We start from the raw sequence: 23,900 nt of genomic DNA on the forward strand, positions 1-23,900 counted from the left end.
GTTACCTCCCAAAATAAGAAATCTGTTTTTATTTAAATTGTATTTTTAATTTGGTGGAATGTTTCAACACAATTGTCCCACAGGTTATATTTAGAATTCCACTTTATGAGTTACGTCACAATATTTTTAAACAATAGTATAATAAAATTAAGTCAATCGAATAATTTTTTGATATTTTAATTTATATAAAGCAACATTCTGAACAATGAAGACACAATTTTAACTTTATTAGAAAACAAGTTAGCAGCACTGCATAGACTTACAATTACATTATGATTATCTAGAGAGGCCGCTAGAAGTGTCTAAGTTGCCTCAAGTCAATTTATTATTGTATCACCTTAACAAAAACTTACAGTTTAAAAAAAGTTAAATATAAGGGTTGATTAAACGCCAAAAGGTACACAAATCAGCTAGTACCCAACATTTCATCAATACTTCATTGATATTAAGTATTTAAGTAATTTTAGTGCATTAATTTTCATTAATATTATTTAGAACTTATTAGATGTCACAGGCGCTACGTTGTTTACAAAAAAGGTAACAAGAACATTTACTGAAAATGCCGCTTTTGCCCATTTTCAGCAACTTTTTTCTCAAAACCTATTAGATCTGGGTTGTTGCAAAAAAATTACAGTTATAAAGGAGGGTTTGCCCTATATTTTGAAGAAAATTTGGGAATTTTATCTTTTATAGGAAAAGAGAAAAAAATTGTCAAAGTTGGGTGTTTTTCAACGTGACGCTTTTTCGTGCAGTTTTTAACGATCAACCCTTATATAACTGTCCTACCGGACAATTTTAATGTTTATCTTATAACTACTCGTATATTTACTAAAATATCAACTGATCGGTTTGGTGCTAGAACCATCCCCTTCTCAACCTTATCCTTTTCTTTCTGTCAGACACAAAAAAACTGAAAACTAGTTCTAGGCTTTCCAGAGCAGTCCAGAACTGTTCAGTAATTCTAAATTCAATTCAAACGCTTTATTTCAAGTAAGTAACTTCATTATATCAGTTTTTGAAAATTAAAAAAAAAAAACAAATAAAACTCTTCTACATATAATTAATTTTGCTTGATGGCCAAAAAATAATTTTTAATCTAAGAATAATAGACTGTCCAAGAATTTGATCAGTTTAAGTTTGCAGCTAGTTTAAGAATGTCATAGCCGACATTGTCCTTTTTACCATTAAATAAATTTTGAAAGTTTATTAAGAGTTTTGTTTTGATCCAAGTTTTTTGGGAAATCAAGTACCCAAATTATTAGATAATTGGTCCATATTAGAAATTTCTATTTCGGACGACAGAAACAGATCTCTCCCACTACATCAGAAAAGAACTGCAGAGAGCCAGTCTGTTATCAAATTCAATAATGCGTCCTGGTTTTCTTAATATTTCTTATTTCCATCCGTGACTTCACTCTTGGAAACTTAATATTTCATACACTTCTTGTGTTACCTCTCTACCTTTCATATCAACTAAACAAACTCTTACAGCATCCTCTAACACTCTAACACATTCTAGTACGACATCGAAGGTTTGTACCATATTACTCAAACGACTTAAACGCAACCGAATTAATTTATTATCTTATTTCTGTAGTGCCAAATAATTTTTCTCATCGCTGTTTCATTCATACAGATTTTCCATTCAAGAGAGTTGCTGAGTAACAATTCAAAATTGTTCTGTTTGCCACCAAAATAATAGTTTTGGATTTTCAATTCCGAATGTTGATAATTTTGTGCAGGTACATTGAATGGCTAGTTTTTATGATTATCCACTTGAAACAAGACAAAAGTTAACCTACTCAAAAGAACAATTATTACTCATGTGATAAATTTAATTGGATAATTTCACAAACACTTAAATGATTGAAATAAAGAAATTTCTAATATAACTGATAATCTTTAACAACTCAATACTTTTTAAGATAAAAAGTATTTATTTTAAGCATATTAGTGTAAAATTTTTACCATTAAATGTTATTAGTTTCATAAAAATAGCAACTGTTATGGCAGGAAAAAAATATTAGTATCAACTTATTAGACTTAAAAGAACAGAACTGAACAGACGCTATCGACTACTTAAAAGACTTAGACGACAGATCAAAACTCTCTCTGGACAACAAAAGACTAATTTAAACTTCTATTTTGAAACCCATCTGGGCGTGTGGAATAGAGCTGTAGGGTTCAATCAAACGCTACAATCTTCAAATGATTCAATCGCTACAATCTAAAATACTAAGAAAAATATACATTTTTGAAAAATTTCAATTAATTAACGTTAAAATCACTTCATTTTTCATGTGTTTCGTACAGAATTAAAAAAACAAATAATTTTGGTTACTAAAACGTCTAAATTAGGGAATATTTTGCATTTATTGTTATAATTTGAATTTGATTGATTGATAGTAAATTAATTTCAAATTATAACAATAATTAATAGAAATTTTTCAAAAATGTACGAGGTGTGTTCAAAAAGTAACGGGAATTTTTAAATTTCGCGGGTTTGGAGAGTCTGATTGTAAAAATTTTTTTTTTATTATGTTGGTACACATGCCCCTGAAGTACGATAAAATTTTCAGTAATATTCATTGTTTACTTCTTAAGTGGCAGCCGTTAAGGTTAGACGTGTTTTTCGAGCTTGGCGATTTTTGTTTGTTAAAAAAAATGGATCAAAGAATTTGTATTAAATTTTGCGTAAAAAATGAAATAAAGTGTAATAAAGTGTGTGAAATGTTAATAAAGGCATATGGTGAGTCTGCTATGAGTAAAACAAGGATTTACGAGTGGTATAAGCGTTTCCAAGATGGCCGCGAAAACGTTGAAGATGACGAACGACCTGGACGTCCAAGCACATCAACAACCGATGAAAACGTGAAAAAAGTGAAAGAAATGGTTATGAACGATCGCCGAATCACAATCAGAGAAGTCGCTGATGATGTTGCCATATCAATTGGCTCATGCCATGAAATTTTTTCGGATGTTTTGGGTATGAAACGTGTGGCAGCAAAATTTGTTCCAAAATTGTTGAATTTCGAACAAAAACAGCGGAGAATGGAAGTTGCTCAAGAGTCACTCAATGAAGTCGACAACGATGCGGATCTACTGAAACGTGTTATAACAGGTGACGAAACATGGGTTTACGGATATGATGTCGAAACTAAGGCTCAATCGTCCCAGTGGAGGCATTCTGGATCGCCAAGACCGAAAAAGGCTCGACAAGTGCGGTCGAATGTGAAGGTTATGCTCACTGTGTTCTTCGATTTTAATGGCATAGTGCATCATGAATTCTTGCCACAAGGTCAAACAATCAATAAGGAGTACTACCTACAAGTTCAACGCCGTTTGCGTGAAGCAATCCGAAAAAAACGCCCGGATTTGTGGCAAAACAATTCATGGATTTTGCACCACGATAATGCACCTGCTCACACTTCATTGCTTGTTCGTGAATTTTTGGCCAAAAACAAAACTTTAACGATGCCCCAGCCTCCATATTCGCCAGACATGGCTCCATGTGACTTTTTTCTATTTCCAAACATAAAGAGAACATTAAAAGGCCGTCGTTTTACAAGCATAGATGACATTAAAAGCGAATCGCTGAAAGAGCTGAAAGCTATCACAAAGATCGAGTTTCAGAAGTGTTTCGAGGATTGGAAAAAGCGCTGGCACAAGTGTATTGTATGCGAAGGGGACTACTTTGAAGGCGACAATATTAATGTAGATGAATAAATAAATATTTTTTTCAAAAAACGAAAATTCCCGTTACTTTTTGAACACACCTCGTATAGGCCGACACACTAGCAGATTTCTTTGAGAAAGTGCACATTATGAATTCTAGCTTAGGTGTTCCTACCTTTACCCGTAAAGTAATCTCAGTCGCTAAAAATTATTTCACTCTACATCTAAAACCTGATGAATGTATCTTAACAACACCAAAAGAATTAGGAAGAGAAATAAGAAGATTAAAAAATAACAAAGCCCCCGGCATAGACGGAATAAATTCAAAAATTATGAAAAACATTTCCAAAAAGTGTCTAATCCACCTTACTAAAATAATTAATCACATTATTATGTTCGGCTACTTTCCTGATATATGGAAAATGGCAAAAATTATTGTCATTGCTAAACCTGGTAAAGACCCCTCTTTAACAAGCAGCTATCGGCCAATCTCCTTACTTCCTTGTCTTAGTAAGCTGACTGAGAAAATTATTTTAAGAAGACTCACTTCATTCATTGACAGTAATAGTCTATTATCATCCTGCCAGTTTGGTTTCCGTCCAAGACATTCGACTACTGCCCAGTTAGCCAGAGTAACAGACTTGGTAGAGCACAACTTTAATCTGAACAAGCATACGGGGATGGCTTTGATTGATGTGGAAAAAGCCTTTGATTGTGTTTGGCACAATGGCCTTATCTATAAATTAATTGAGAATGGCTTTCCGAGATATTTAATTTACTTTGTTCAAAGTTATTTAACTAAAAGAAAATTCAGCGTCGCACTCGGTACCACAGTTTCAGGTGTGAGGTTAATTAAAGCTGGAGTCCCCCAAGGCTCAGTCCTGGGGCCTACACTTTTCAACATCTTTATTAATGACGTCACCAAGCTGAAACTCAAATCCAGTTGCTCCCTGTTTGCTGATGATTCTGCCTTCTTTATTTCTTCCTTCAGAGTTGACACAATAGCCAAACAATTATCGATAGCCCTTGAAAAATGTTTCAAATACTTTGCAAAATGGAAAATAAGGCCAAACCATGCCAAGACACAAATTATTTTGTTTACACGCCGCAGACCGGTTGTGAATAGATTTGTCCAAATTAACGGCGACTTCCTTCCGTGGAGCAAGGAAGTTAAATACCTCGGGTTGGTGTTAGACTCCAAATTAACTTTCAACAAACACATAAACTCAGTGTGCGATAAAGCGGTAGGAATTATGTGCAGTCTCTTTCCTCTTTTGAACCGCAACTCTAACTTAGATTTTCTTAATAAAAAACTTATCTACTATCTCTATATCCGCTCCGTACTACTATATGCAGCTCCTGTGTGGTCCAATACTTGTTGCACCAATTACGGGAAGTTACAAAGAGTCCAAAACAAATGCTTAAGGTTAGTTGGGTCATATCCCCGGTGGACACCCATAGATTACATGCATGCAGCACTTGATGTTGCCAGCGTGTCCACATTTATCTACAACGCTACGGAAAACTTTGTAACTTCCTGTACACATAGTCCCTACCCGCATATAAAAAGTATTATGGACTATAACTTAAGTTCTCTTAATTATAGAAAATACAAGCACAAAAGGCTAAAGCATATCTTGCTTTAATTAACTCTATGTAGTAAGGGTTTTTTTAAAAAAAATTTTTTGCCTTAGCATTAAGTTGGACTTGTACCCAATGTAAATGTTGATATGTTGTGGAGAGGATATAGGCATAAAGCCTGAAACCTCCTTTTATATATAATATATTTGTATAAAAAAATTTAAATTGTAAATAAACATTTTCAAATTCAAAAAAATTCAAAAATGTATAAAATATTTAAAAAAATACAGCTGCTTTAATTATTCATAACTTTAAAAATAAAATGGCCATCAAAATGATTCCAACTGCATTGTCTTTATAACAAATTATATTTAAATAAACTTTGTACAATTACATGTTTTGCTAATAATTTGAAAAGATACAAAACATTTAATAAGGATTTTTTATAAAAAAAAAAAAAATAAAAATTTTGATCAATGGTAGCGACCTCTAAATATTAATCGATTTCGCTCTAATACGGACGAAACTTTTTGTTTTTAAATGAACTTTGATTTTCCGCCCGGCGCACTTTAAAATTTAAAAGTCATCATTTTTTGAAACACCCAAATGTACACGCTCCTTTTTATGCCTCCAACCTGACTATACACACTGACCTTAACGAAGTTGCTAAAACATGATACAGAAAACTCCACTTCAACCTGCAATCTCATATAAATCCTCTAGCTCAAAATCTTTCTCCTAGAACTCTTCCTGGCAACCCGATAAGACGCCTTAAGAGACAGTGGCCTCGTGATCTCCTCTCAAGTGAAGAGAGCGACTAATAGCCTAATATTTTGGAGCGTTACCACTGGGTAACTTATCCACTCGTATACCACTGTAATTCAGAGTTCTGTTATCACTGTTACTTATAGCGCCAACGCGCTGATTGTAGCATAAATAAACACCCCTTTCAAAAAAAAAACTTATGAAAATGGATGATACAATGGTTATTGGTTGGTTATTGAAATGGTACAACTTGATTGGCTGTTGGATTTGTAAGCGAAATTTTCATTTTAATTTAATAAAAATATTTAATTTGAACGTTGCTGCTGGTTTGAATCTTTGTGCAGCCCAAGGAAGAAATAAGTATTCATGTAGGCAACGACCTCAGTCAAATGAATTGCGAAATTTTTCATTTTTATCTGTAATCATCTAATTTGTGTATTCAATTAACACGTATCTGTTTTACGCAAAAGAAATAAATGCAAAAACAATCGGATCATTCTAAATGGAAACGATCTAATTGGCTGTGATTGAACAATCACAACATTAATCATTTAAATATTTTTATTGCTACGAACTTTTATCTAGTTATTGTTGCGAATTAGTAATAGTTTAATCAATTTTGCTGTTATTATGTAATTAAAAATAATAAACGTTGTCATAACTAATTTAAAAATAAGTACATTCTATCTCTAAATAAATTCAATTGCATAATTGAAAATGATCAACTCATGTGGAGCAAACAAATTATTCTTTTCAATTATGATACAATTTCTTTAATATGGTCTATTTTGAGCAGGATTTTATCATTTTTAAATATTCTGATTATTACATAAGAAAGTATCAAATTATTATAGCAAATTAGAAGCGTAATAAAAACTTAAGAAAAGAAGTAATTTTCTTTAGAAAAAACTGTGTCGGCCCCAATCACTCGAACTGAGTTAGTTTTTTCATTGGGAAAGAATTAAAAAAAAAAACTGGGGCTGTGTCATGGACACGGCCGTGTGTTGTACGTGAATACGTTTACGTAACGGGTTATATTTTTTATAATATAATAATAATAATAATATACTCGAATTATTAAGCAGTGGTAAGTGGTTTTCTTTTGTTAGCTTCAATGAGCGCAGAAACCATAGACGATCACACTCATCACACTTATGTCCGAATGGATTGTTGATAAACGTCGTAGTGAAACATGCACTAGTTGCTGCCCAATGTGTCTTCATAATCGACGATCGAACACAATCTATGCCTATACAGTCCGTTGTCGATGTAGAAGAGATTTCATCATCCACTTGCATAATTTCAACCGCCCCAGCTGCAGATGTACTGACACCGTCGTTGATCCGCTCGGCCGCATTCATTCTTTTACGTTCCCGGCGCAGATTGACTCGGTCATATGGTGTTTTATTATTATCATTCGATTGTTCTAAAGAAGCCCTTTCCGATCTCTGTATTTGGTTTTGGCTTTTCGACCCTTATAGGCCGACATTATATATTTTTGATAATATTTTTTTATTCTAACACCTTATTCTATTCACTGTCACTATTTTACACTAATGTTTTATACACAATCGATAGATTGTGACGACAGCTAACGATTAAAACCTAAACGAACATCGTAGCTTCTTCGAGTCAAAAGTTATACTAATTGCAAATCTCGATACGCAGCTAAATGATCTCAAAATGGCGGCGCTTCCCCCTCGACCGCGCGCGATGCGTCACAGTCCTCGCTTATCGTAATGAATTCTTTGATCCAGTGGTATAATTTAATTTTGGATGTAGACGATAGATTGGAAACTATAATGCCAAACTGTATCCCCCGATTTGGTTATCATTAGGTTTTTTGGATTGCCTCCATATGATAGCGAAAAAAACCGAGTAAATCTTGACTTACCACTTTAAGAACCAACTGGTTAACTTTGGTAACCAACTTCAAGTTTGTAGCTTGAAAACCGATATAGATGCGGTCCACCTTATGTCAAACTATAATAAATAGGCAAGTTTTTCCTTATATCCATAAAAAAAAAAAAGATTGCATTATTGTGCAGTTTTCAAAACTTTAAATTAGTTTTGCAGTATGTTTTCGGATGAAATGATTGGAAATAACCCCCCCCCCCCCAACCCCTATCAACAATTTACGTCGAGCTATTTATAAGAAAGAATACCAGCAACCTGCTTCGTATTCAAATATTTATTGAAGTTGTTTTAGGATCTAGTTAAAGCGTATTTATTAATAGCTTGGCATCACGCAATCTCCAGATGTATGTATCAATAGAAATTTCCATAATTGATCTAATTGATTTTTAAATGAATTTATGAATTTAACATACCTACTAGAAAGATGTAATGCATTGGCTAATATTTATTGTAGATTAAAATTGGGGTGGCTATAAACCACTGCCATCAGAAAGATCTATTGCGGCTTCCTAATGTACTAGCGTTTATATAAACATATGTAGGTATCTGTTAAATGTGTGTGAATTTGGTTATGGATTCGCTTAAACCCAAATAGTTACCCATATCAATTATCTCTGCAAGCCCAATATATGTAAATATATTTCATGATTATTTACATCAGAGGTTCTCAAACTTATTTCGTCTACCGCCCCACTTTGAGAATCAATTATTTTCTAGCGCCCCAATAATATTTTCAAAATTTTACCACATCTTAAAAATCACAATAGCAATCATTACTTTAATTTAATCATAGCGAGCCTTATGAGTCTTATCCTGTTTCTGAGTTCGAACTTACATTTTAAATGATACTGTTCTTATGAGAGCAATAAAACGCTACTTTATAAATAATATTTAGAAAAATTGGTATTCAAATTAAAACAAACATTTCAGTTTAAATTTTAAAGGATGAATCTGATGATTTTTAACAAGTTTGTTAATAACAGGCTCGAATTTACTCAAGAAACAGCCTTGTCATGTCACCGCGTTAGGTAACATGTAAACTATTTTTCTTTCTAGTTAGCAGAGTTGTCACAGAACTAAATTCACGTTCACACAAATACGACGATGGGAATGCTATAAAAAAAATGGTTGAAAAATCGACCACAGTCCAGGGTACAATTGCGGGATTGGCTTTTGTAGCCCAAATTAACGAAACAACCAAATAATCGATGTAGTTTAGTAGGCAGGTTTTGGATTTTAGTTTAAAATATTAGAAAAACACAAATCAGCCATCGTCACCCCTTATCCCGCCTCCAACTTTGGAAAGACTGATTTACACGGTAATTTCTAAATATATTTGTTAAATATGAATGAAATTTCAAATTGTTAGAGAAATTTTACAATTCTAAACAATATTTAAGTTGTAAAAAACACTGTAATATTTAAAAATGATAGCCTACAACGTAGTAAAACAATAGCCGAAAGGATTGATTCAGATGAACGGCGCCTGTGATCGTCGAAGTGTTAACTTAAGTTAACGCTTCGATAGAATGGCTGCTACAATCGATCAGGTATGTCACCTTAGTTCATAGCCGTTTCTGAGTTGCGTATAAACCTAAGGCTTATATATTTGTCCTTATTTAAATACGTCCAATCTACAATATGAATAGCATTGGGATTATTCGCGCAGTTTATAATTCAGTTGCATCAAAATTAGTTTAAGCTAGATTGTTCTCTTCCATCCCAGAATAATCTTGAATATTGCCTTTATATTTCTAGCAATCTTATCGATTTATTAGAATAATGATTTCAGTATTTATTAAATTCATGATGGACAAATGTATAACATTCTAATGTTATTTGCTCCCTCACCCTAACAGCCTAAAAGCTTGGTATTATCAAAAGTCTGATTAATGAGAAAATTGATTCCCACGATGATTTAAGAAGATTTATGTTATACGAACAATGGCAAGTTAATGTTTATAGCAATTTACTTTCTCCTTTTCGTACAGTAAGTTTTATAATTTGGCAGATTTAGGATTTTTTGAATACTCATTGAAAATATCCACTTTTGTGGTCCGAAACGGGATCTGTTTTTAAACTTGTCCACCGTAACTCCAACTGAACACTTAAAGGAAGACCAACGATATCTGTTCGCCGTGGGAGACAATAAGTATCTGAATTGGGGCACAGTGTTCGAAATACTTGGTTTAGGTAATTTTTTACTGGCCAAAGATTGGGGGAAATCTCAGTCAGTGAAAGGTTAATGGTAATTCTTAGAGATTGCATTGAAACCGGAAGGCTAAATTTTTATTTATTACATTTATTTATATATGAATAAATAATTTAAAAAAAAAAAAAAATAGCAGTGTAGGTAAATTTAAATAGTTGTAGGTAAATTTAAATTTATTTTTGATATAGCAGAGGCAACACTGATACGGGTGTGTTTAGAGGGGATGATAGTTTGATTGGATGAGAGTCTTTATGTAACACGTGGTGCTTTAAGTTAGCGTTTATGAATTTTAAGTGAATATACCGAATTAATGGTAAACAACTTTGTATTTGATTCAACCAATTAAGAAAAGTAATAATTTATATTTTCTCTATTTCAGCAGAAAGTTCAAATTTGGTATTAAATTTAGGTACCAACTAAGTACGTGGTACGCTACGATACGATTTTGTCAAAATTCACATTACTGTACGTGAATAGGAATAAAAGTGAGTGTTCATAACAGAGTCTTTATATTGTGGAAAAATACGGTGACCTGGAACAGAATTCGATCCGTACAACTGAACTATAAATTCAGACAAGACTATATTGGGGGTCTGAACAAGATGATTGGATGGTGGCCAACAGTGCTCCGCGGGCTAGACTTAATTTTCTATACTCACTGTGTCAAAACATTTTGCCAAGATTGTAATGAAAAACGTTTTCATATATCTGCAAGGCGGCGTCTACTCTGTGTACATTAATGGCATTAGTTAACCTTAGCTATAAAAGGGGGTCAATTATTGGATTATTTCATTGGCTTTTTCATTATTCGATGTATTTTAATTAATTATTTAGTATGGAGAGTTCTCAACCTTTTTAGTAGGGGAGGATTCGAACACTAGATCCTAAACCAAGTCTTTCGTGTGCAATGTCACTGTGCCCCAATTCAGATACTTATTGTCTCCCTCGCCGAACAGAAATCGTTGGTCTCCCTTCAAGTGATCAGCCATAATAGCATGCCTAGTTATATCCACCTCCAGAACTCTTGTATTTCTTGTTCAGAACCTGTAGCGGATGGATTTATTTTCTGCCTATATAATTCTTGGTCCGAAGGACATTTTCTTGCCTCCATTTCCTGCACAATAATCCCGATATAAAGTTTACATTTACATTTATTTATATATAAATAAAGAAATTTAAAAAAATAGCAGTGTAGGTAAATTTAAATAGTTGTAGGTAAATTTAAATTTAATTTTGGTATAGCAGAGGCAACACTGATAAGGTTGTATTTAGAGGAGAAGGTTTCAAGGTTACCAGGGCGATTTCTGGCCCACAATATGATTCACAGTTCTTCAACGTTATCTCAGACGTTCAACGTTAAAAAGGTGACCTGGTACAGAATTCGATCCACACAATTGAACTATAAATTCAGACAAGACTATACGAGGTCTAAACAATTTTTGAATAGTGGCCAACAGAGAGCCAACTTAACTTAATTTAGTTGAGTCATTAGAGTCCTAATGGATTTAGCTAATGGCTTTTAAGCCGCCTAACATTTAGGGAAGATCCGTATCTCCTTTACATTATTCTGGATTCCTTCCAGTGATCTGTTATTCCATATAACACCCTTAAAAAAATTGTAGAATATCGCTCCACCGCCACATTTCTGCATGTAGCTTATTGGATACAGTCAACTACTCCTGACCAACCCGTGAACTTCTCTACCAGTGAAGCAATTGATCACATTTGCCATCTCCATTAGCCAAAAAAATCTTTTGGAGATCTTTATCTTTTTGAGATAAAGTTTCTAAAATAGTGTGTATATTAAAAAAAATCGGTAAATAATGTGCGAATAGTACTTCTGCCCAGTTGATTTTTCGCAGCAGCTCGCATTCCTAAAACCAAACTTTTGTAAATCAATTTGTAGTAAACGAAATGTATCAAGAAAGTTTGTTACGACAAGAGGTCAACTTTTAATTAGATATTAAATTGAGTTCAGGTAATCTTAAAATGAAAATGTCCGATAAAAGATTGCATTGGTTGCCACAATATTAGAGGCAAATGTAAAACTTGATCATGTATTTTTTTAAATTCTGTTGGTGCTACTGCACTAGATATTAAGTTCAATCTAATAACTAAAATATAAATATTAAATGTAGAGGTTAGGATTAAAGCGTTAATTCAATATTTAAATAATTATTTATAGAAGTAAATATAAGTTACAAGAAAAAGAAAATTATTAATCATCTTAATTTATTGTTTTAATGATCTCATTTGTTAAAAAAAAATAATTATTTTTATAAAGTGTTTGTATTTGAAATAGGACAGGCATCATTTAATGGCGAGTCACCTAATGAAGAAATTTCTTCAATATCAAATTCTTCACCTTTCATATCTGAACCATCATCTAATCCTTGATTTTCATTGGTTTCTGTATTGGTTACCAATATTGCAGTTTTATTTTCACACATTATTTCTTGCCCATCATTTATATTAGATTCTAATGTACGAGTTATGCTTACATGGCCAGTTGTAATTCTTCTATCGGTTGATGGTATCGTTAGAAATGATAAAAATAATATTAACACAATTATTGAAAATGCCAAGCCATATTCACCAAATGGTACCTCAAATGATTTGCTATCCATCGTGTTATCTTGTAAAATTGTAATTGTAATTGAAAAATTAAATTTGTTGTAACATGTTTATGTGTATTTAATTAAATTTGTATTTTTAATGTTTTTGTTTCCATAGTTTCATTTAGTTTTTAAAATGCCAACATTATGATAAATTAACTTTAAATCAAATCAGTATTACTCATCTCGACAAATAGAAATTAAAAATAATAATGGTATAATGGCATTTTAATCATAAAAAACATAAATTACATATTTTATGTTTAATAATTATTTAGTGCAAAGTATAAACTTTTGACTTTCCTGGTTCTACTAACAGTTACTAGAGTGCAACACTGACAAGGCAAGTGCTGCTATCTCTTTAACACACCGCGTACTAAATTTCTCACAATATTGCTCACCATTTTAATGAGATTTTGAAATTAAATCTGTTCTTTTCATCTTAAAATATTGTATTTCTTACATTATTGAGGGAACCTAAAATTAATTTTAAACGAATTATTTACTGTAAAGCCAACAACAAGAATATTCTGAATTATACAAGTGATATGATTCACTTATTTTCAGAATATGTTTTCTGATTCATGTCAATGCTGTAATTATGCTCGTACATGAATATGCAATTAAGAATAATAATTTTGAAATTTTGTATGAAAAGGGTGGAGATCATACACTAAGGAGTGTATCGGTAACTATCTATTTAAAAACTAGAATTGCTTTTGTTCAGAAGAAAGCATATCTCTGCATTTAATGGTTGATTGGCACCTATATCTCCTAAATGTGAATGGTTTGTACTCGCAAATGTACGCAGATGATTAGGAGTGCTTTTTTAAAAAATCTTAGTTATTTGTGTAAATTAATGCAACAAGCATTAATAATAATAGTAATTTGATGGTGCCAAGAACGAGGCGAATCCATTAATCTAAAGAACTGCTTCCTTTTGCTATGATTAGGTTAAGGGAAAGAAATGGATACTAGGCACCTTCAATTTTAAGGAACTCCTGGAGCTGTTGAAAGAGATAAAGTAACTTAGAGTGCTGTTAAATGAGAAATTAAATTGACTAGAAATATTGATATGGCATACAACAAAGGCACAAATTCACCAAAACATTATATTCATCAGAGACCTAACTCAAAAACTTTTACAAAATATTCCACAACCAATTACGAGGGTCGTTTGAAAAGTCCGTGCAAAGTCAGAGAGCTAGCACCACTGGCGCGTATCGAGGTTATGTTTAGTTAGTAGCATCTCTTGGAAGAACACACACCAAGTTTCAGCCAGATCGGTCTATTTCTTTGTGTTTGGCATTCGTTTAAATCGAGGAAGTCGAGTGATTTTCAAAAAATGGACGAAAAAGAATTTCGTGTGTTGATTAAACACTACTTTATGAAAGGCAAAACGCCTCAGGAGACTAAAGAGAAGCTTGATAAACATTATGGTGACTCTGCACTTTCGATTAGAACAGTTTATAAGTGGTTTCAAAATTTTCGGAGTGGCCATATGGGCACAAGTGACGCTGAACGTTCTGGACGTCCTGTTGAGGTTACTACTCCAGAAATCATTGATAAAATCCATGATATGGTGATGGATGACAGAAGAGTGAAGGTGCGTGAGATTGCTAGTGCCGTGGGCATCTCGAATGAACGGGTACATAATATTTTGCATCAACATTTCGACATGACAAAGCTATCCGCAAGATGGGTGCCGCTATTGCTCACGCTTGACCAAAAACGAAATCGTGTAAAGTGTTGCAAGGACGGTTTGCAGCTGTTCCAGAAGAATCCGCAGGATTTTAAGCGTCGTTTCGTCACTGTGGATGAAACATGGATACATCACTACACTCCTGAGACCACAGAACAATCTAAACAATGGGTTACCAAGGGGGAATCTGCGCCAAAAAAGGCGAAGACCGTTCCTTCGGCCGGAAAGATTATGGCGACTGTCTTTTGGGATTTGCAAGGAATAATCCTCATCGACTATATGGAAAAGGGTAAAACTATTACAGGTGCATATTATTCATCGTTATTGGACCTTTTGAAAACCGAGCTGCAAGAAAAACGCCCACGATTGGCCCACAAAAAAGTCCTTTTCCATCACGACAACGCACCAGCTCACACCTCACAGCAGTTGTGGTCGCAAAATTAATGGAAATAGGGTTCCAACTCGTTTCACATCCCCCCTATTCTCCAGACTTGGCTCCCTCGGACTACTATTTCTTCCCCAATATGAAGAAATGGCTGGCGGGAAAAAGATTTTATTCAAACGAGGAGGTGATTGCAGAAACGAATGGCTATTTTTCAGTCTTGGACAAATCCTATTATTCGGAAGGGATCAACAAACTAGAGCAGCGTTGGACGAAATGTATAAGCCTAAAAGGAGACTATGTTGAAAAATAAAAAAGGTTTACCCCAAAAAATTAAGTAGTTTTTATTTTTGCACGGACTTTTCAAACGACCCTCGTAAGCACAGCCATCACGAAAATGTCCTCTTTGACCTTCACCATGAATCCTTGCAAGCAATTTGAAAACTCAATTGATCTAGAGATCACCTGGTCAGACCTGACCAGAAAGGAGCTATTGTTCCAACTCATTTCAAAACCATTTGTACAGTCCAGAAAATTTACTCATCTCATTAGTTTGCAAATCGTTATGGTGATACAATACAAAATCCGTATGTCTAAAATAATTAAGACATATGTAAAAATATAATTTGATTTAACGAATAAATTTTCTTGACTTTATTAATTTTCATAGATAACAAATTTTTGCAGCTTAAAAATTGCCAAAATTCTATGTAATGTACTTCAATAAAATTTTCAAAACCAATGGGTCTTGCAAAGTACATTTTAATTGCTTTAGTCGTATTGTGCTCCATATCCCGAGGTGTTACCCTAAGGGAACTTGACAAGGCTACTTTGGATTATTATCGCCATGAATATAAACAGGTAAATAAAAAAAAATAAAAAAATGTTTTTAACTAAATGCAACAAACTTTGTTCTTTGTTAAACTTTTGTTTGAACAATTGATTTAACTTAAAATTAAATAAATAAATACAGATTAAAAAAAAAATTAAGACCCGCAGAATCTATTTAATGTTTATTTTTCATTAGGTGTCTCTATTAGGGTGTTTCAAAAAAATGATGACTTTTAAATTTTAAAGAGCGCCGGGCGGAAAATCAAAGTTCATTTAAAAACTTAGCGTTGGCGCTATAAGTAACAGTGATAACAGAACAGATAAGTGGATAAGTTACCCAGTGGTAACGCTCCAAAATATTTGTCTATTAGTCGCTCTCTTCACTTGAGAGGAGATCACGAGGCCACTGTCTCTTAAGGCGTCTTATCGGGTTGCCAGGAAGAGTTCTAGGAGAAAGATTTTGAGCTAGAGGATTTATATGAGATTGCAGGTTGAAGTGGAGTTTTCTGTATCATGTTTTACAACTTCGGTGTTAAAAGGAATGTTAAGATCAGTGTATATAGTCAGGTTGGAGGCATAAAAAGGAGCGTGTACAATTGGGTGTTTCAAAAAATGATGACTTTTAAATTTTAAAGAGCGCCGGGCGGAAAATCAAAGTTCATTTAAAAACTTAGCGTTGGCGCTATAAGTAACAGTGATAACAGAACAGATAAGTGGATAAGTTACCCAGTGGTAACGCTCCAAAATATTTGTCTATTAGTCGCTCTCTTCACTTGAGAGGAGATCACGAGGCCACTGTCTCTTAAGGCGTCTTATCGGGTTGCCAGGAAGAGTTCTAGGAGAAAGATTTTGAGCTAGAGGATTTATATGAGATTGCAGGTTGAAGTGGAGTTTTCTGTATCATGTTTTACAACTTCGGTGTTAAAAGGAATGTTAAGATCAGTGTATATAGTCAGGTTGGAGGCATAAAAAGGAGCGTGTACAATTGGGTGTTTCAAAAAATGTTGACTTTTAAATTTTAAAGATCGCCGGGCGGAAAATCAAAGTTCATTTAAAAACAAAAAGTTTCGTTCGTATTAAAGCAAAATCGATTAATATTTAGAGGTCGCTACCATTGATCACAAAATTTTTGTTTTGCTTTTTTTTTTATAAAAAATCCTTATTAAATGTTTTGTATCTTTTCAAATTATTAGCAAAACATGTAATTTGAACAAAGTTTATTTAAAGATAATTTGCTACAAAGACAATGCAGTTGGAATCATTTAAATGGCCATTTTATTTTCAAAGTTATGAATAATTAAAGAAGCTGAATTTAAAAAAATATATATATTAAGAAAAATATACATTTTTGAAAAATGTCTATTAATTAACGTTAAAATCACTTCATTTTTCATGTGTTTCGTACAGAATTTAAAAAACAAATAATTTTGGTTACTGAAACGTCTAAATTAGGGAATATTTTGCATTTATTGTTATAATTTGAATTTGATTGATTAATAGTAAATTAATTTCAAATTACAACAATAATTAATCGAAATTTTTTAAAATTGTATATTTTTCTTAATATATTTTTTTTTTAATTCAGCTTCTTTAATTATTCATAACTTTGAAAATAAAAAGGCCATCAAAATGATTCCAACTGCATTCTCTTTATAGCAAATTATATTTAAATAAACTTTGTACAATTACATGTTTTGCTAATAATTTGAAAAGATACAAAACATTTAATTAAGATTTTTGTGTGTTGTACGTGAATACGTTTACGTAACGGGTTATATTTTTTATATAAAATATTTTTATTTATGTGTTTAGGATGAAATCAAGGAAACAAATCGACGATCGAACACAATCTATGCCTATACAGTCCGTTGTCGATGTAGAAGCGATTTCATCATCCACTTGCATAATTTCAACCGCCCCAGCTGGGCAGATGTACTGACACCGTCGCCGCATTCATTCTTTTACGTTCCCAGCACAGCTTGACTCGGTCATATGGTGGTTTATTATTACCATTCGATTGTACTTGAGAAGCCCTTTCCAAACCGTATACGATCTCTGTATTTGGTTTTGGCTTTTCGACCCTTATAGGCCGACATTATGTATTTTTGATAATATTTTTTTATTCTAACATCTTATTATATTCACTGTCATTATTTTACACTAATGTTTTATACACAATCGATAGATTGTGACGACAGCTGACGATTAAATCTTAAACGAACATCGTAGCTTTTCTGAGTCAAAAGTTATACAAATTGCAAATCTCGATACGCAGCAAAATGATCTCAAAATTGCGGCGCTTCCGCTTCCACCGCGCGCGATGCGTCACAGTCCTCGCTTATTGTAATGAATTCTTTGATCCTTTAGCTATCCAGTGGTCCAATTTAATTTTGGATGTAAACGATAGATTCGAAACTACAATGCCAAACTGTATCCCCCGATTTTGTTATCATTAGGTTTTTTGGATTGTCTCCATATGATAGCAAATTTAAAGACGTATTCACGTCACAAAATATAGATATGTGTGTAAAGTACCAACTGTTTATTGATATAGATCTGTTAAGGAGACTTGAAAGTTGTAGAAAACAAGATAAAAAGGTTCAATAATACGATTCTGTGCACTCTGCAACAGAAAATGTAAATTCTGTTCAAATGTGCCCCCCTCTCCCTTATATAATTATTAAATTTTATTAATAATACTAAATATTTATAATTATTTTAGGCAACTCATCATCATCCTTGGTATTGTTGTTTTGGTTGGATATTAGCAACTTCCATACTTTTATTCTATATACTGAGAGAATTTTATTCAATAAAGGAACCATCAATGAGCCTGATGGAATCAATACAATTCAATCATCTTAAAAAAACGAATTGCCAAGAAACTCCAATCAGATTTGAAGAAGATTTATTAATAAAAACTTATAGAAGTAAGACAGAATTACTAAATGAACTAGCGTCAGAAAATTATTTTCCTTATTTTAATTTTTTAAATAAAATCATAGACTATATACAATGTAACAGTCTATATAAGGATGACAGTGGTATATTGTTGAGCGAAATAAATCAAAGTTATAATAAAAAAGTGAAGAGAATCTATTCTTGGGACGAGGATGTCCCCAAAAAATAAGGGAAATATGTTTTCGTCAAGAATATTTGCGCATATTTAATTCAATTTGTTCATTTTATTTTGTTTTTATTAAAATTTGTTTCGAGTACATTCTTTTGTTTTTTTCTTTAGATTTTATAATATTTTATTTTGACCTCCTTCTTCATACTGTCCTAATTATTAAAATTTGTTTCGAGTACATTCTTTTGTTTTTTTCTTTAGATTTTATAATATTTTATTTTGACCTCCTTCTTCATACTGTCCTAATTATTAAAATTTGTTTCGAGTACATTCTTTTGTTTTGTTCTTTAGATTTTATATTTTATTTTGACCTCCTTCTTCATACTGTCCTAATTATTAAAATTTGTTTCGAGTACATTCTTTTGTTTTGTTCTTTAGATTTTATAATATTTTATTTTTACCTCCTTCTTCATACTGTCCTAATTATTAAAATTTGTTTCGAGTACATTCTTTTGTTTTGTTCTTTAGATTTTATAATATTTTATTTTTACCTCCTTCTTCATACTGTCCTAATTATTAAAATTTGTTTCGAGTACATTCTTTTGTTTTGTTCTTTAGATTTTATATTTTATTTTTACCTCCTTCTTCATACTGTCCTAATTATTAAAATTTGTTTCGAGTACATTCTTTTGTTTTGTTCTTTAGATTTTATAATATTTTATTTTTACCTCCTTCTTCATACTGTCCTAATTATTAAAATTTGTTTCGAGTACATTCTTTTGTTTTGTTCTTTAGATTTTATAATATTTTATTTTGACTTCCTTCTTCATACTGTCCTAATTATTAAAATTTGTTTCGAGTACATTCTTTTGTTTTGTTCTTTAGATTTTATAATATTTTATTTTGACCTCCTTCTTCATACTGTCCTAATAACTAGGGGGATTCGAAGAAGTAAAGTCAAAGGTTTATGTAGAATACTTTTTTTGAACATTTTGTTAGTAGGACTAACTTGCAAGTGGGTCTTACTTGGTCGACTCTCCATCCTAAACTTAATGCTCTCTCAAAATTGCCGTATTATTTCTCCTTATCAACATCCCTTTTTTTTCAAGCACACAGTTATCCACCATTTCTTTATGATCTCTGGAATATTCTTTTACTTTTTTGCTTGATGCTTGCTAATATTCCACTTTTTGAGAAAGAAAAAACAAAGTAGTCTCAATTATGAATTTTACTTTTTATTTCAGTCTAAAACAAAAAGAAATTATCGTATTATTTTTGGAAGGCAAGGCTTTGGCTTGCTGCTAAAAAAAGAAGACTGCTTTGTAAAATCTCTTTCCTCATTCACTTAGTCTTCAAGTCATGCGTTGTGTGAGGATAAAGCTTTTAAAACTGCCTCATTATTTATTACATCAAGTGTTACGGAGTTGGACAGCGCTAGAGTGCGGTTCAAAGTAAAAGAACGGACAAATATACTGGCTGTTCTAAACTTATTTCGTTACTTCTCTTCATCTGAGAGTTGGATTTTCATTTCTTAATTTAATTTTCTTTTAACTTTTACTTCAAGTTTTTCTTTTGAATGAAGCTTTAATTTAATTTTATTTACCTTTTCTACGAGTTCACTAAGTGAAAAGTTTTTTTACTCTTTATTTTTTCATCCCACTAAGAGGTAATTACTGCAACCCTGTAGATTTTCGATTTTGTATTGTTACCAAAAAATATTAGTTTTATGTTTCCCTGAGTCCAGAAAAGTGGTTTTAACAAATCAGCCTGTGCGTGCATGAATGTACATGCATATAATATACGAGGGTCGTTTGAAAAGTCCGTGCAAAAATAAAAACTACTTAATTTTTTGGGGTAAACCTTTTTTATTTTTCAACATAGTCTCCTTTTAGGCTTATACACTTCGTCCAACGCTGCTCTAGTTTGTTGATCCCTTCCGAATAATAGGATTTGTCCAAGTCTGAAAAATAGCCATTCGTTTCTGCAATCACCTCCTCGTTTGAATAAAGTCTTTTTTCCCGCCAGCCATTTCTTCATATTGGGGAACAAATAGTAGTCCGAGAGAGCCAAGTCTGGAGAATAGGGGGGATGTGAAACGAGTTGGAACCCTATTTCCATTAATTTTGCGACCACAACTGCTGAGGTGTGAGCTGGTGCGTTGTCGTGATGGAAAAGGACTTTTTTGTGGGCCAATCGTGGGCGTTTTTCTTGCAGCTCGGTTTTCAAAAGGTCCAATAACGATGAATAATATGCACCTGTAATAGTTTTACCCTTTTCCAGATAGTCGATGAGGATTATTCCTTGCAAATCCCAAAAGACAGTCGCCATAATCTTTCCGGCCGAAGGAACGGTCTTCGCCTTTTTTGGCGCAGATTCCCCCTTGGTAACCCATTGTTTAGATTGTTCTTTGGTCTCAGGAGTGTAGTGATGTATCCATGTTTCATCCACAGTGACGAAACGACGCTTAAAGTCCTGCGGATTCTTCTGGAACAGCTGCAAACCGTCCTTGCAACACTTCACACGATTTCGTTTTTGGTCAAGCGTGAGCAATCGCGGCACCCATCTTGAGGAAAGCTTTGTCATGTCCAAATGTTGATGCAAAATATTATGTACCCGTTCATTCGAGATGCCCACAGCACTAGCAATCTCACGCACCTTCTCTCTTCTGTCATCCATCACCATATCATGGATTTTATCAATGATTTCTGGAGTAGTAACCTCAACAGGGCGTCCAGAACGTTCAGCGTCACTTGTGCCCATATGGCCATTCCGAAAATTTTGAAACCACTTATAAACTGTTCTAATCGAAGGTGCAGAGTCACCATAATGTTTATCAAGCTTCTCTTTAATCTTCTGAGGCGTTTTGCCTTTCATAAAGTAGTGTTTAATCAACACACGAAATTCTTTTTCGTCCATTTTTTGAAAATCACTCGACTTCCTCGATTCAAACGAATGCCAAACACAAAGAAATAGACCGATCTGGCTGAAACTTGGTGTGTGTTCTTCCAAGAGATGCTACTAACTAAACATAATCTCGATACGCGCCAGTGGTGCTATCTCTCTGACTTTGCACGGACTTTTCAAACGACCCTCGTATGTAAGCATTAAAACTGTATTAACAGATTCAAAATCTAAGGTGATTGAGGAAAAACGATATGATGTTTTGTATATCTAAAATATTTGTTACAAAGAAGGCTAGTGTTTGATGCTGTTTCATCAGATGAGGTAATTAAAGAAATTTTACGGGGTCCGTCAAGGGAAAAATGCTAGAAAAATTTGTTGACGGTTAAAACAAGAGGCGACTGAAAAAAGAAACTAATGAGGTTAAATATAACCTAAACCAGTGCTTCCTAACCTATGCGCCGCGGCACACAACAGTTCTGTTGTGTTCAAATTAATTATAAGTTAAAATAGTGTAACCTCATATTCCTATAATGAAATAAAACATAAAATGATGCATGTATGCACTGAATTCGAGTATGCAGGACAACGAATCAAACATACTCTCTGTTACTTACAAACTATGCGCATTTCGTCAGAAACTTCGAATGTAATCTCATGAAACAGAAGCAATTCAGTAGCTATGTTTCGTCGTGCTGTTGAAGGTGATCCTGGTGCAGTTGTGTTACATGACATAGTTAATGAACATTTATCACAGTTGGATGAGAAGTTGTAACACTACTTCCCAAGTCTAACTCTTTTTGACAAAGATTGGATCGGAAACCCATTTCATATCCAAGATGATATGTCTGACCTACAATTAATGGAAAAGGAACAGCTTATTGACGTTGCAGCTGACATTACACTGCGATTGAAGTTTCTGGAAATGAATTTAGTAGAGTTCTGGATTATGGTTGAAAAAGAATACACATTGGTAGGTAGTAAGGCAATCGGAATACTGCTTCCTTTTAGCACTACTTACCTCCTCTTCTGTGTGAGAAGGCATTCTCAGCAATGACATTGATCAAAACGAAACACAGAGGGTGTTTACAGGCACTTGAAAACGGCTTACGAGTGTGCTTGACAACTGAGGTTAACGCTCAACACTTTTACAGTCCTTGCAAAGCCAGCCGTCGCATTAACACACTGTTGGTCACTTGACTAGTAACTGTTAACTAAATTAGTAAAATATGTCATAGCTTTCGGTCTTCTCCATTGACTGTTTAGTTTTTGTAACTTTAATCTCATTTAGAGGTACTTTTAATCACTTTCTTTTTGTTACGGATTTACAATTTTACATGAATTACCGGCACTTCTTGACATACATGCAGTTTAATTGTATTGACAGAGAACGGTATAGACGGGTGAATGATTGTGTTTGTTATTAATGTTACAGCCTGCCACGAAAACTTGTATTTTTGTAGGATTGTAATAGTGTTGTTATTACAGCACTAGTTGAGCATAATACGCCATTTTAAAATGAAATGGGAGCATTTCAGTTCCAGTGTGCCGTTTACTGTTTGGTATCTGACTAATGTGCCGGGACCAGAGAAAGGTTGGGAAGCATTGACCTAAACAGAGTCAGCAGATATTGATAGTCATATGTTTGTACATTATGTATGAGATATGAGGTTCATGCCTGTAAACTGTGGTTATTTCAGGGCAAAAAAAAAATGTATGAGATAAGATATGGTCACTTTTAAACCAATTTAAGGTTTATGTAATGTATGAAAAGTACGGTAAAACTGATGATGTTATAAAACGCATTAATGGCCAAAATTAATGGTATTAATTTTAGAGGTTCTATTCACTTAAACCTTCACGACTCTGCCTTAGTTATAAAAACTTAAGAAATAATTAAACACATCCTGGCTGAAAGTAATGCACTTTACAGGGATGCGAGAAATTATTTTGAAAGTAAACAAACATCAGTCTCAGCCTTGATATTAAAAGAGACTCCTGCATTAAGGTTATTTCTCTTCGATCTTATTCGCTTGATTCCCGATCCATATTGCTTCCATGAAATCAACTCTTTACTTTTACACACTCCTAATGAAACCAACTTCTTTTGATAGTTATAACATTTTTTTCACATAAGAAAGCGCCAGAGATTTGGTTATAAAATCTCAACTATTATTTACAATCTTGAAATAATAATAAGGAGGAGGATTAGCACAGTGGCTAGAACACTGGATTCACACGCGAAGATT

The 23,900-nt window shown here is 33.2% G+C and overlaps 2 protein-coding genes and 1 long non-coding RNA gene across 5 annotated transcripts in view; 1 reads left to right on the forward strand and 2 right to left on the reverse strand.

Annotated features, from left to right (window-relative positions):
* Dh31 (diuretic hormone class 2) overlaps positions 1-23,900 on the reverse strand; it is a 297,142-nt gene that overhangs the window by 5,445 nt on the left and 267,797 nt on the right. The gene's annotated exons all lie outside the window — the stretch shown is intronic.
* On the reverse strand, positions 12,366-13,581 carry LOC141453735 (uncharacterized). The gene is made up of 2 exons (XR_012458148.1): positions 12,757-13,581; positions 12,366-12,670 (listed from the first exon to the last, which is right to left on the reverse strand). It is a non-coding gene; the product is annotated as an uncharacterized lncRNA (long non-coding RNA).
* Positions 15,459-18,900, forward strand: LOC141453733 (uncharacterized). Its single transcript, XM_074127285.1, has 2 exons — positions 15,459-15,710; positions 18,403-18,900. Exons 1-2 carry the CDS (start codon positions 15,591-15,593, stop codon positions 18,808-18,810), a joined length of 528 nt encoding a protein of 175 aa, XP_073983386.1. The 5' UTR covers positions 15,459-15,590; the 3' UTR covers positions 18,811-18,900.

Source organism: Rhodnius prolixus, unplaced genomic scaffold (genome assembly GCF_049639745.1).
Source record: "Rhodnius prolixus isolate KJV_2025 unplaced genomic scaffold, Rpr scaffold_3, whole genome shotgun sequence".
Lineage (NCBI taxonomy): Eukaryota > Metazoa > Arthropoda > Insecta > Hemiptera > Reduviidae > Rhodnius > Rhodnius prolixus.

What these genes read in the sequence shown, in the direction of transcription:
- LOC141453733 (XM_074127285.1), top strand. Translation starts at nt 15,591, where the DNA reads ATGGGTCTTGCAAAGTACATTTTAATTGCTTTAGTCGTATTGTGCTCC. An exon ending in ATCGCCATGAATATAAACAG is followed by an intron (nt 15,711 to 18,402) that starts GTAAATAAAAAA and finishes TAATTATTTTAG; the next exon opens with GCAACTCATCATCATCCTTG.